This window comes from Hypanus sabinus, chromosome 7 (genome assembly GCF_030144855.1).
Source record: "Hypanus sabinus isolate sHypSab1 chromosome 7, sHypSab1.hap1, whole genome shotgun sequence".
Taxonomy (NCBI): Eukaryota; Metazoa; Chordata; class Chondrichthyes; order Myliobatiformes; family Dasyatidae; genus Hypanus; species Hypanus sabinus.
In genome coordinates, this window is record NC_082712.1 from 581,523 (window position 1) to 595,899 (window position 14,377).

General features: G+C 42.3%; 1 protein-coding gene across 2 annotated transcripts in view; it reads left to right on the forward strand.

Moving 5' to 3' along the window:
• LOC132396487 (WD repeat-containing protein 70) overlaps positions 1-14,377 on the forward strand; it is a 182,490-nt gene that overhangs the window by 41,373 nt on the left and 126,740 nt on the right. For both annotated transcript variants that reach the window (XM_059974030.1, XM_059974029.1), the window contains exons 6-7: positions 2,969-3,028; positions 9,988-10,121. In XM_059974030.1, coding sequence (XP_059830013.1) covers positions 2,969-3,028; positions 9,988-10,121 — 194 coding nt within the window. The remainder of the gene's footprint in view (positions 1-2,968; positions 3,029-9,987; positions 10,122-14,377) is intronic.

Sequence of the window (14,377 nt, forward strand, 5' to 3'; positions counted from 1 at the left end):
GAAGTGGGAGGTTATGGGTAGGTTTGTCCCACTGAGGCAGGGAAAAGTGGTAGGGTGACGGAACCATTGTTGACAAGAGATGTGGACCATCCAGTCAAGAGAAAGGAAGAAGCTCCCTTAAGGTTGAAGAAACAAGGATCAGACAGGACTAGAGTTGTAAAGTAGCCAGGAAGGAGCTGAAGAATGGACCTAGGAGAGCATGAGTAGGACTTGGTGTGGTGATATCAAAGAACGCAACACTTGGCAAGTGAAATTCAGGAAAGCTCTAAGGCATTCTACACTTATGTGAAGAACAGGAGGATAATGAGAGTGAGGTCTGATCAGAGACAAAGGAGAAAATGTGCCTGGAGTTGGAAGAAAAGGGATGGTCCTTAGTGAATACTTTGCTTCAATATTCACCAGTGAGAGAGATCTTGGTGTTTGTGAGGACAGCATAAAACAGGCTGATAGGCTGGAATATGTTGATATTAAGAAAGAGGACATGCTGGAAGTTTTGAAAAACATTAGGATCAATAAGTCTCTGGGGCTGGATGAGCTACATCCCATGTGTATGGAATTATTAATGGAATAGATTGCTGTGTCTTTGGCAATGATGTTTGCATCTTCACTGGCCACAGGAACAGAACCAGATGATTGGAGGATGGCAAATGTGATTTCTTTGTTCAATAAAGGGAGTGTTGGGAATTATAGACCAGTGAACCTTACTTCATTAAGACAAATTATTGGAGAAGAATCTTAGAGATAGGAATTCCAAATATTTGCAGAAGCATAGTTTGATTAGGGATAGTCAACGTGGTTTTGTGAGGTGCAGGTAATGCCTCATGAGCCTGATTGAATTCTATGAGCAACACACACAAAGTGCTGGAGGAACTCAGCAGGTCAGGCAGCATCTGTGGAAAAGAGTACAGTCCACGCTTTGGGCCGAAACGTCGACTATAGTTTTTTCCATTGATGCTGCCTGGCCTGCTGAGTTCCTCCAGCATTTTATGTGTGTTCGGATTTCCAGCATCTGCAAATTTTCTCTTGTTTTTGAATTCTTTGAGGATGTGACAAACCACATTGATGAAGGTAGAGCAGTAGATGTAGTGTACATGGAGTTTAACTTGGCCTTTGATAAGGTTCCTCATGGTAGGCTCATTGAGAAAGTCAGGAAGCTGCATGGATTCAGAATTGGCTTGTCTACAGAAAGAAGAGAGTGTTTAGAGATGGAGCATATTTTGCCTGGAGGTTGCTAACCAGTGGTGTTCTGCAGGGATCTAAGCTGGGACCCCTGTTCTTTGTGATGTTTATAAATGAATTGAATGAAGATGATGCAAGGGTGATTTAGTAAGTCTGCAGATGATATGAAGGTTGGTGGTGTTGTGGGTAGTACAGAACATTGTTGTAGGTTAAAATGGGGCATTGACAGGATGCAGAGCTAGATGGTGAAGTGGCACATGGAGTTCAACCCAGAGAAGTGATTCACTTTAGAAGGTCAAACTTGAAGGCAGAATTCAGGGTAAATGGCAGCATGAAGGAACAGAGGGATCTTGGAGTTGCTATCCATAGGTCCCGTGGAGCTGCTGTGCACTTTGTTAGGATGGTTAAGAAGATATATGGAGTTTTGGCCTTTATTAATTGGGGGGAAGGGAGTTGATTAAGTTCAAGAGCAAGGGCTAATGTTGCAGTTCTTCAGAAGTATTTTTAGACCACGCTTGGAATATTGTCAAACACGAGAAAATCTGCAGATGTTGGAAATCTAAAGCAACACACACAAAATGCTGGAGGAACTCAGCAGATTCGGAAACATCTTGGCCTGAAACATTGACTGTTTACTCTTTTCCATAGATGCTGCATGGCCTGCTGAGTTCCTCCAGTATTTTGTGTGTGTTGCTTTGTCATATTGTGTTCAGTTCTGGTCACTAAGTATAGGAAAGATGTAGAAGCTTTAGTGAAGGAGACTTAGCAGGATGCTTGCTGGGTTAGAGAGCATGTCTTATGAAGATAGGTTGAGTGAACTGGGATTTTCCTCTTTGGAGCAAAGGAGGATGAGAGAGGTGTACTTGATAGAGGTGTACAAGATGATAGGAGGGTTCAATAGAGTGGATAACCAGTGCCTTTTTCCAAGGGTAGCAATGGCCAATTACAGAGAAGTTGAGGAAAGTTTAGGGAAGATGGCAGAGAGATTTTTACACAGAGTGTTGAGTTAGTGGAAGGCCCTGCTACGAGACGTGGTAGAGCCACATACAGGAGGAGTATTTGAAAATCTTAGATGTGCGTATGAATGATAGTAAAATAGAGGCCTATGTAGGAGGTGTCAGATCTCCAATTATTTTCAATTTCTGGGTTCTTTTAGGAGTTCAGGAATGAGCAAGAAACTTTGATTTATTGGTTCTTCATGATTGTTTATTTTAAAGTCTAAACAAAGATACAGACCATTTGAAACAAAGTGAGGAGCTGAGAAGCAAAGCAATGATTAAAGAGATTCAATATTCAATGAAAAGAAGATGATTGCTATTGAAAAATCTGTCACCTTTATTCTCAAGATAACAGAATCCAATCAAAAGGTTGCATAATTAAAACAATTATAACACGTGTACAATGTGCTGATATATAAGCCAATTAAAAACAAAAAGATATAAGTAACTGCTGTACTACCTCCTGTCAGTAAGTGGGTACAAACCACCGTGAAAAATACATTATTTTGTTAAAAATACAAATTATTTCAGTAAAAAAACTACGATTAAAACTATGATTTTAGCCTTGCATTAATTCAACTAATGTATCATAAAAAGAATATAAAAAAAAATTTGATTCCAGAGTTAGATTGATCTTAGAGTAAGTTAAAAGGTCGGCACAATATCATGGACTGAAAGGCCTGTATTATGTTGTCGTGTTCTCTGTTCTTTGATACTGTAAAATGGGTAAATAATAAGGAAAATTTCCCTTTAGAGCTCAGGGAGCAATTGATTTCTCATTTGTCTTCCAGAACCCGGTGAAGCGGATCCCAGACTCACATGAAATCACGCTGATCCATGGCAAAAAAACGGTGAGATGTGTCCCAACTTGGGAACACAAAAGTATTAAAAAGAGTATCAGTGCATTGTCCCAAACACAAGAGTATCAGGAACAGAAGCAGGTTGAAGTGTTACAACTCAGACACCTGCTGCCATTCAGGAAGATAATAGCTGTATGTGAGCATCAAATTTACTTTTCTGCCCAAAACATCAATCCCCTGTATGTAGTTCTCAAAAAGTTGCACCACAGTTGCAAACCCCATTTCCGGAAAAGTTGGGATATTTTCCAAAATGCAATAAAAACAAAAATCTGTGATATGTTAATTCACATGAACCTTTATTTAACTGACAAAAGTACCAAGAAAAGACTTTCAATAGTTTTACTGACCAACTTAATTGTATTTTGTAAATATACACAAGTTTAGAATTTGATGGCTGCAACACACTCAACAAAAGTTGGGACAGATTTTACTATTGTGTTACATCACCTTTCCTTTTAATAACTTTTTAATCATTTTGGAACTGAGGATACTAATTGTAGTAGTCTTGCAATTGGAAATTTTGTCCATTCTTGCTTGATATAAGACTTCAGCTGCTCAACAGTCCGTGGTCTCCTAGGACTGATTCTCCTCTTCATGATGCGCCATACATTTTCAGTAGGAGATAGATCTGGACTGGCAGCAGGCTAGTCAAGCACACGCACTCTGTGTCTACAAAGCCACGCTGTTGTAGCCCGTGCAGAATGTGGTCTGGTATTGTCCTGCTGAAATAAGCATGGACGTCCCGGGAAGAGACGTCGCCTTGATGGCAACATATGCCTCAGAGTCAACGGTACCTTCACATACATGCAACTCACCCATGCCGTGGGCACTGATGCACCCCCATACCATCACAGATGCTGGCTTTTGCACCTTTTGCTGATAGCAATCAGAACGGTCGTTTTCATCTTTGGCACGGAGACCTCGACACCCGTTTTTTCCGAAAACTAGCTGAAATGTGGACTCATCTGACCACAGCACATGGTTCCACAGTCTTTCGGTCCATCTGAGATGAGCTCGGGCCCAGAGAACTCGCTGGCGTTTCTGCATAGAGTTGATGTATGGCTTCCTCCTTGCGTAATACAGTTTCAAGTTGCATTTCTGGATGCAGCGACAGACTGTGTTAAGTGACAATGATTTTCTGAAGTACTCCCAAGCCCAGGTGGCTATAATTGTCACAATAGCATGACGGTTTCTTAGGCAGTGCCGCCTGAGGGCTCGAAGATCACGCACATTCAACAGTGGTTTCTGACCTTGCCCTTTATGTACTGAGATATCTCTGAATTCTCTGAATCGTTTCACAATATTATGTACTGTAGATGTTGAAAGACCTAAATTCTCTGCAATCTTGCATTGGGAAATGTTCCTTTTGAACTGACTAACAATTCTCTCACGAATTTTGGCACAAAGGGGTGAGCCACGACCCATCCTTGCTTGCAAAGACTGAGCCTTTGATGGACGCTACTTTTATACCCAGTCATGATACCTCACCTGCTACCAATCAGCCTGCTTAATGTGGAGTCTTCCAAACCGGTGTTACTTGAATATTCTGTGCACTTTTCAATCTTATTTTAACTCTGTCCCAACTTTTGTTGAGTGTGTTGCAGCCATCAAATTCGAAATTTGTGTATATTTACAAAACACAATTAAGTTGGTCAGTAAAACTATTGAAAATCTTTTCTTTGTACTTTTGTCAGTTAAATAAGGGTTCATGTGAATTAACATACCACAGATTTTTGTTTTTATTGCATTTTTGAAAATATCCCAACTTTTCTGGAAATGGGGTTTGTAGATGGGGAGGTCGAGAAGATGAATGGCACACTTGCCTTCATTGGTTCGGGCATTTAGTACAAGAGTTAGGATGTCACTTTACTGCTGTATAAGTCATCAGTGACACCAAACATTATGTGCAGTTCTGGTCACCATATTAAGGGATGTATGTGATTAAGCTAGATATTATACAGAAATGATTCACAACATGACTGGAGGGTCTAAGCTATAAGAAGAAGAGCAAGAGGATAAGACGTGAGCGAATAGGGCCAATCAACTGTGACAGTGGAAAAGTGTGTATGCAACCAGAGGAGAAAGCAGAGGTACTTAATGAGTACTTTGCTTCAGTATTCACTACAGAAAAGGATCTTGGCGATTGTAGGGATGACTTACAGTGGACTGAAAAGCTGGAGCATGTAGATATTAGGAAGAGGATGTGCTAGAGCTTTTGGTAGGAATCAAGTTGGATAAGTCACCAGGATGTACTCCAGGCTACTGTGGGAGGCAACGGAGGAGATTGCTGAGCCTCTGGCAATGATCGTTGCATATTCGGTGGGGATGGGAGAGGTTCCAGAGGGTTGGAGGGTTCCAAATGTTCTTCCCTTGTTCAAGAAAGGGAGTAGAGATAGCCCAGGAAATTAAAGACCAGTGAGTCTTACTTCAGTGGTTGGTTAGTTGATGGAGAAGATTCTGAGAGGCAGAATTTATGAACGCTTGGAGAGGCATAATAGGAATAGTCAGCATGGCTTTGTCAAAGGCAGTTCGTGCCTTGCAAGCCTGATTGAATTTTTTGAGGATCTGACTAAATACATTGATGAAGGTAGAACAGTAGATGTAGTGTATATGGATTTTCAGCAAGGCACTTGATAAGCTACCCCATACAAGGTTTATTGAGAAAGTAAGGAGGCATTGCTTTCTGGATCCTGAACTGGCTTGCCCACAGAAGGCAAAGAGTGGTTTTAGGTGGATCATATTCTGCATGAAGGTCGGTGACCAGTGGTGTGCCTCAGAGATCCGCTCTGGGACTCCTACTCTTTGTGATTTTTTATAAATGACCTGGATGAGGAAGTGGAGGGATGGGTTAGTAAATTTGCTGATGACACAAAGGTTGGGGGTGTTGTGAATAGTGTGGAGGCTGTCAGAGGTTACAGTGGGGACATTGATAGGATGCAAAACTGGGTGAGAAATGGCAGATGGATTTCAACCCAGATAAGTGAGGTGGTTCATTTTGGTTGGTCAAATATGATGGCAGAATATTGTATTAATGGTAAGACTCTTGGCAGTGTGGAGGATCAAAGGGATCTTGGGGTCCTTTTCTCTTTGGAGCAATGGAGGAGAGAGGTGAACTGATAGAGGTGTATAAGAGGATGAGAGGTATTTTTCCCAGGGCTGAAATGGTTAGCACGAGAAGGCACAGTTTTAAGGTGCTTGGAAGGAGGTACAGAAGAAATGTCAGGGGTAAGTTTTTTATGCAGAGAGTGGTGAGTGTATGGAATGGGCTGCCGGCGATGGTGGTGGAGGTAGATACGATAGGGTCTTTTAAGAGACTGCTGGATCGGTACATGAAGCTTAGTAAAATAGAGGGTTATAGGTAACCCTAGGTAATTTCTAAAGTAAGGACATGTTTGGCACAACTCTGTGGGCCATAGGGCCTGTATTGTGCTGTCAGTTTTCTATGTTTCTCAGAAATTGGTAGGCTGGGACTGTTTCCCTGGTGAGTTGGAAGCTGATGGGTGACCTTAATGACATCTATAAAATCATGAAAGACATAGCTAAGGTGGATGGTCACAATGTTTTCCCCATGATGGGGTAGTCTAGAACTAGCAGACATAGTTTTCAGGTGTAGGGGATTTTTTTTAAGGGGCCCAAGGGGCTAGTTTTTTCACACAGGATGGTGGGTATATGGAGAATGACCTGCTAGAGGAAGTGATAGAGGTGGCTACAATTAGATTTAAAAGACATTTGGTCTGGTTCATGGATAGGGAAAGTATACGGGAACAGAGCAGTATAGAACAGGAACAGACCCTTCAGCCTACAATTTCTTGCTGAACAAATCAAATTAGTAAATGCCAACTAAACTAATCGTTTGTGCCTATACAGTGTCCACATCCTTCCATTTCCTACACATGAACTTGCCTATGATCACCACTGTCGCATTTGCTTCCACCAACACCCCAGGAAGCTCATTTCAGCCACCACTCTGTACAAAAAACGCTAACACTAACCCACACATTTCTTTTGAGCCTTTCCTTTCTTGCCTTAAATGCATGTCCTCTAGTGCCAGATATTTCAATCTTGCTAAAAAGATACTGATTGTTCTTTTAAAATCACAGCTTCATCAATCTGTACTCTTTGAATTCAACCCAGACATGGAGACACAAGAGACTGCAATACTGGAAAAATCCAAATGCTGGAGGAACTCAGCAGGTCAGGCAGCACTTGTGGAAGGGAATGGACAATTAATGCCTGGGGTCGATACAGAATGGGGGTATGCAGAATTGTAGTTAAGGGATAAAATTGAACTCCACAGGAAAGAATGTGCTATGTAGTCATGTAGAAGAGAGAAGTTAGAGGCTCAACCTGTCCAACCCCTTCTTGTATTCATGGTCTCTCTTCTCTCAACATTATTCGGCATCTTCTTCTCTATGCTATTGAAGCACTCATTTGGGACGTTGACAGAAGGCATCTACATGCACACCAGGTCTGATGGGCGGCTGTTCAACCCTGCATGCCTGAGAGCAAGAACAAAGGTGCGAAAGATCTTAATACGTGACATGCTCTTTGCCAATGATGCTGCTATAACCTCGCACACCAAACAGCAACTACAAACTCTCATGGACCGCGTCTCTAGGCATGTAAGGACTTCGGGCTTACCATCAGCCTAAAGAAAACAAATGTCCTTGCCCAGAACGTAGTGGAGACACCAGTCATTTCCATTGACAATTACGACCTAGAAGTGGTCCATGAGTTCACATACTTGGGATCGACCATTAGTGGCACTCTCTGCCTCGATGCTGAAATCAATAGGCATGTCGGCAAAGCAACATTGATCCTTGCTCGATTCTCCTCAGGGGTCTGAGAGAATCCGAAACTCGCTACAAAGACCAAGACTGCCATGTACAATGCATGCATTACCAGCACCCTTCTGTATGGTAGCGAGACTTGGACCATCTACTCCAAACAGGACAGGAAACTCAGTAGTTTTCACCTGCAGCACACACAAAATGCTGGTGGAACGCAGCAGGCCAGGTAGCATCTATAGGGAGAAGTATAGTCGACATTTCGGGTCGAGACCCTTCGTCAGGACTAACGGAAAAAAGAGATAGTAAGAGATTTGAAAGTGGGAGGGGGAGGGGGAGACCCAAAATGATAGGAGAAGACAGGAGAGGGAGAGATGAAGCTGAGAGCTAGGAAGTTGATTGGCAAGAGGGATGCAAGGCTAGATAAGGGGGAGTATTATAGGATGGAAGGCCTTGGAAGAAAGAAAGGGGGAGGGGAGCACCGGAGGAAGATGGAGAACAGGCAAGGAGTTATTGTGAGAGGGAAAGAGAGAGAAAAAAAGAAAAAAAAATATAGACATAAATTGATATGGATTGACATATTGGAATGGGAATGGGATGTGGAATATGTGGAATTAAACTGTGTGGCCACTGGAAGATCCTGCTTCATATTTTAATTAAAGGTCCCACTCTGATATGCCAATCCATGGCCTCCTCTTCTGTCAAGATGAAGCCACACTCAGGTTGGAGGAACAACATCTTATATTCTGTATGAGTAGCCTCCAACCTGATGGCATGAATACTGATTTCTCTAACTTCTGTTAATGCCCCTCCTCCCCTTCTTATCCCATCCCTATTTATTTATTTATTCATTCATTCATTCTCATTCTCATTCTCTCTCTCTCTCCCTCCCTCCCTCTCTCCCTCTCTCTTTCCCTCTGACAATAACTCTTTGCCTGTTCTCCATCTTCCTCTGGTACTCCCCTCCCCTTTCTTTCTATCAAGGCCTTCCGTCCTGTGATACTCTCTCTTCTCTAGCCTTGAATCCCTTTTGCCAATCAGCTTCCCACTCTCAGCTTCATCCTTCCCCCTCCTGTCTTCTCCTATCATTTTGGGTCTCCCCCTCCCACTTTCAACTCTCTTACTATCTCTTTTTTCTGTTAGTCCTGACAAAGGATCTCGACCCCAAGCGTCAACTGTACCTCTTCCTATAGGTGCTGCTTGGCCTGCTGCGTTCCACCAGCACTTTGTGTGTGTTGTTTGAATTTCCAGCATCTGCAGATTTCCTCATGTTTGAGCTTTCACCTGCACAGCTTTCACCACATCCTCAGCATCACTGGAGAGACAAAGTCCCAAACTCTGAGGTCCTCTCTTGTGCTGGACTTCCCACAATGTTCACACTTTTAAGACAATGCAGACTGCGCTGGCTGGGACATGTCTGTTGTATGAAGGATGGTGGACTGCCAAAGGACATCCTCTACAGAGAACTAGCAACAAGCAAGAGGAATGTTGGTAGACCCCAGCTTCGCTTCAAAGACCTCTGCTTGAAAAGCCTTAAAAATCAACACAGAGTGCTAGGAGGATACAGCAAATGACCACAACAAATGGCGAGGTACTCTTCAGCAACAGCTAGAGCAAGGCGAAAGAGTGATCCTGAGTCAGTTTGAGGAGTGGAGAGCTAAACAGAGAGCACAGCAGACAACATTTCCACGACGACCTACAAATGCAGCAACTGTGGCAGAGCCTACCATTCCAGGATTGGCCTCAATGGCCACAGTCGACGCTGCTCGACAAACCAGTGACTACCAGAGGTGCAGTACCCATGGTCGACCACGACCAACAGAGGCCACACACACTTCTCTCAACATTTACTCCTGATGTAGACCCTTGACCCAAAACATTGACCATCACTGTGCCTCCACAGGTGCTGCTTGATCAGGTGAGTTCCTCTGGCATCCATATCTCCAGAAAAAGTGAGGAATTAGATTCTGACAAAGGATTTCTTCACTTGGTAGATGGAATCCAGAATATATTAGACAGCAGGGCCTCTTGCAATATTTAAGTTTTATTGCGGAAGTGTTGGTAAATGGGATTTGTGTAGGCAGGTACCTGAGGGGCTAAGGGCCTGTTCCTTTGCTACATGACTCCATGACTCTGACCCTTCCTGGTGTTTTGTGACTGAAGGTTTCTGCACTGGGACTGGACCCATCGGGTGCCCGCCTTGTCACAGGAGGTTATGATTATGAGGTGAAACTCTGGGACTTTGCAGGAATGGATGCTTCACTACAGGCCTTCAGGTCACTACAGCCCTGCGAATGGTGAGTAGATGCTCTTTACATGTCAGCACCATCTCTTGGGACCCCAGTTATACTCCTCTACCAAACACAGTGTAATTTTCCCTGAATGACCCAATATCTCTTTCTCCCAGGCACCACAAAGCGCTAAATAGCTCCTTAAACCTCATATCCACAGCTGTGCCAGACATTGTGCTTTAATGGTAATGATTCAAGTGGGTTTCAGTGTAAAATGCAAGGGTGCTGATGGATATAGGAGGCTTGGTGCTTTAGCAGGGTATTTACAAGAAAATCCCTCAAGGCAGTTTGACTCTGGAATCACAGTTTCACAGAAAAATCAGAATAAAGCAGATCATTCAGTACGTCGTATCTGTATTTGAAAGTTAATGTGCAGATACAACAAACAGTTGAAAAGATAAATTTCCTTTTATTTAAAAAAAATTGAATACATGTGATCATTAGAATTATAAAGGGCTCTAGTGAAAGGGCATAAGATACCCTGAGAGGGAATTATGACAAAAGGAGGCTGGCCCAGAAGATTAAGTTGTTTGGCATTCAGAGTGAAGTAATTATTTGGATGCTGCATTAGCTTGATGTGATAAGCTAGAGAGTGGTAGTAGATGGTTGTCTAATCACAAACAAGAGAAAAACTTCAAATGCTGGAAATCCGAGCAACACACACAAAATGCTGGAGGAACTCAGCACGCCAGCTAGCATCTATGGAAAATAGTAAACAGTTACGTTTCGGGCCAAGGCTCTTCATCAGGACTGCAGTCCTAATGAAGGGTCTCGGCCCGAAATGTTGACTGTTTACTCTTTTCCAGAGATGCTGGCTGGCCTGCTCAGTTCCTCCAACATTTTGTGTGTGTTGTGTAGCTGGTTGTCTCTCTGACTGGAGTACAGTGATCATTGGTGTATGCATGCATTGGTGCTGGATCTGTTTTTATTTATCACGTATATTAATGATTTAGATGATAATGTGGTAAATTGGATCAGCACATTTCCGGATGACACCAAGATTGGGGGTCTAGTGGACAGCACTAATTGACAAAGCACAGATTGACAAAGCTTGCAGCAGGATCCAGAACTGCTGGAAAAGTGGGTTGAAAATTGCAAATCCCATACATCTTAACCTCCCGAATCAGCCTACCATGAGAAACTTCTCAACTGCAATCCCGTCTATATAGAGAGTATTTACTTCCATAGTCACCTGGTCAGAATCCTCGATAATTTTAAAACATGTCCTGCCCAGCACACATCTGAAATATTGTGTGAAGCACTGGTTCCTACACTTGGAAAAATGTGATTTTACTGGAGAGGATGCAGAGATGGTGCTTTCAATGTGCATTGTTATGAGATTTTGATTAATTTTATTTATCACATGTACATTGAAACATACAATGAAATATGTTGTTTGCATCACAGTCTGAGAATATGCAGGGGGGGGGGCATACAGTGTTATCATATTTCCAGTATCAACAGAGCATGCCCAACTTGTACATCTTTGCAATGTGGCAGGAAATTGGAGCACCTGGAGGAAACCCATGCAGTCTTGGGGAGAATGCTTAAACTCCTTACAGACAGAGATGAGAATTGAACCTCAATCTGCTATGCCACTATGCCAGTCCTCTGTCATTATATATCCTGTGCATCTATATATATCACATCAATTCTGAAAAAGGTGGCTGAAGAGATTGTGAATGTATTAGTAATGATCTTTCAAGAATCACTAGATTCTGGAATGGTTCTGGAAGATGGAAAATTGAAAATGTCACTTCAGTCTTCAAGAAAGGAGTAAGACACAAGAAAGGAAATACCTGGCCAGTTAATTTGACCTCAGTGGTTGGGAAGATGGAGTCGATTGTGAAGGATGAGGTCTCGGGGTACTTGGAGGCACATGATAAAATAGGCCATAGTCAACATGCTTTCTTCAAGGAGAATATTGCTGGATGAATCCATTGTAATTCTTTGAAGAAATAACAAGCAGGATAGACAAAGGAGAATCGGTTGATTTTGTGTACTTGGATTTTCAGAAGGCCTTTGACAAGATTCCATACATGAGGATACTAAACAAGTTAAGAGCCCATGGTAATACAGGAAATATTCTGGATGGATAAGCAGCGGCTAATTGGCAGGAGGCAAAGAATGAGAATAAAGGGAACCTTTTCTGGCTGGTTGCTGGTGACTAGTGGTGTTCCACAGGGGACTGTGTAGGGACCACTTCTTTTTATGTTATGTGTCAATGATTTGGATGATGGAATTGATGGCTTTGTTGCAAAATTTACAGACAATAGGAAGACAGGTGGAGCGGCAGGTAGGTTTGAGGAAGTAGAGAGGTACAGAAGAGAGATGGGAAGATTAGAATGGGCAAAGAAGTGGGAGATGGAATGCAGTGTTGGGAAGTGCATGGTCATGCACTTTGGTAGAAGAAATGAAAGGGTTAACTTTTCTAAATGGAGGCAAGATACAAAAACTGAGCCACAAAGGGATTTGGGAGTCCTTGTGCAGGATTCCCTAAAGGTTAATTTGCAGGTTGAGTCTGTGGTGAGGAAGGCAAATGCCATGTTAGCATTCATTTCATTAAGGACTAGAATATAAAAGCAAGGCTGTAATGCTGAGACTTTATAAAGCAGTGGTGAGACCTCACTTGAGTATTGTGAGCAGTTTTGGGCTCCTTATCTTAGAAAGGATGCTCTGAAACTGGAGAGGATTCAGAGGTTCATGAACATGATTCCAACATTGAATGGCTTGTCATATGAAGAGCGTTTGATGGCTCTGGGCCTGTATTCATTGGAATTCAGAAGAATGAGAGGTGACCGAATTAAAACCTATTGAATGTTGAAAGGTCTTGATAGAGTGGATGTGGAGAAGATGTTTCCTATAGTGGGAGGGTCTAAGACCAGAGGATACAGCCTCAGAATAGGGGGCATCCTTTTAGAACAGAGATGAGGAGGAGTTTCTTTAGCCAGAGAGTGGTACATCTTGGAATTTGTTGCCATTTGGAGGCCAAGTCTTTGCATACAGTATACTTAAGGCAGATTCTTGATAGGTCAGGGCATGAAAGGATATAGGGGGAAGGCTGGAGATTGGGGCTGAAAAGAAAATTGAATCAGTCATGATAAAATGGCAGAGTGGATTTGATGGACCAAATGACCTAATTCTGCTCCTATATCTTAGAGTCTCATGGTCAATCCTCCCACCATCATGTTTGGTTAACTGATTAGTTATTCCTCCTTTTCACTCTCCATCTTTTCTTAAGAGTGAGTTCACAATCCACACAAAATTCCATGATCAGCACACGCACTATCCTCTTTAAAATCTCTGAAACTGTATAATCAGATGTTTGGTAATTATCAGATTTCAAGATAATCAGTGCCTCTTGTAGTATTGACTAGATCTTAGTTCTTTCAATTCCTAATTCTCGTTAGACCTTTTGATTATCGTATCAGGCTTTTGGTGTATTTGGTGAACAGTTGCAGAGCCATTTATTAATTTCACTGGCATTGCTATATTCTGTACAGGCTTCCCCCGCTATCCAAAGGTAGAGCGTTCCTATGAAACTGTTTGTAAGCCGAAATGCCATAAAGCAAAGAAGCAATTACCATTAATTTATATGGGAGAAATTTTTGAGCACTCTCAGACCCAAAAAAATAACCAAATCAAACCAAATAACACATAAAACCTAAAATAACATGAACATATAGTAAAAGCAGGAATGATATGATAAATATACAGCCTATATCATATATGTCAAACTCAAGGCCCCCCTTCGGCCCGCAAGATAATATCTGATTACTATTAAAGCTGGCCCCAGTAATCGAAGCGCCTATGGCGTATGATATGGCTAATGCTGAGTTTATTCAGGTACCAGGTTTTCAGGGTTATTAGTGTTTATTTGGTTTCCCTGGTTTATTTCCTGAATATCATTAATGAATAAATTTTTTTTCTATTAGAGCTGGCCCGCCGGTATATTGCATGCACCACTAATACTACAAATCCCACAATGCACTGCCAGTGCATTGCTCGCGCTTGCCTTACTCTCTCATCAGCATCTTTATGGCGCTAGTCACGTGTGGTCAACTTTTAGCTATCCCTCACCCCAAAAATGGCTGAACAAAAGGTGGACTTTGGAAACAGGGGTTTTCAAGGCAGGTGGGAGGCAGAGTATATGTTCGCAGATATAAAGGGCAAACCTTGTGTGCGGAGACGGTGTGGCTGTAATTAAAGAATATAACGTAAGACGACACTATGAAACGAAACACCACGACAAATACAAGCAT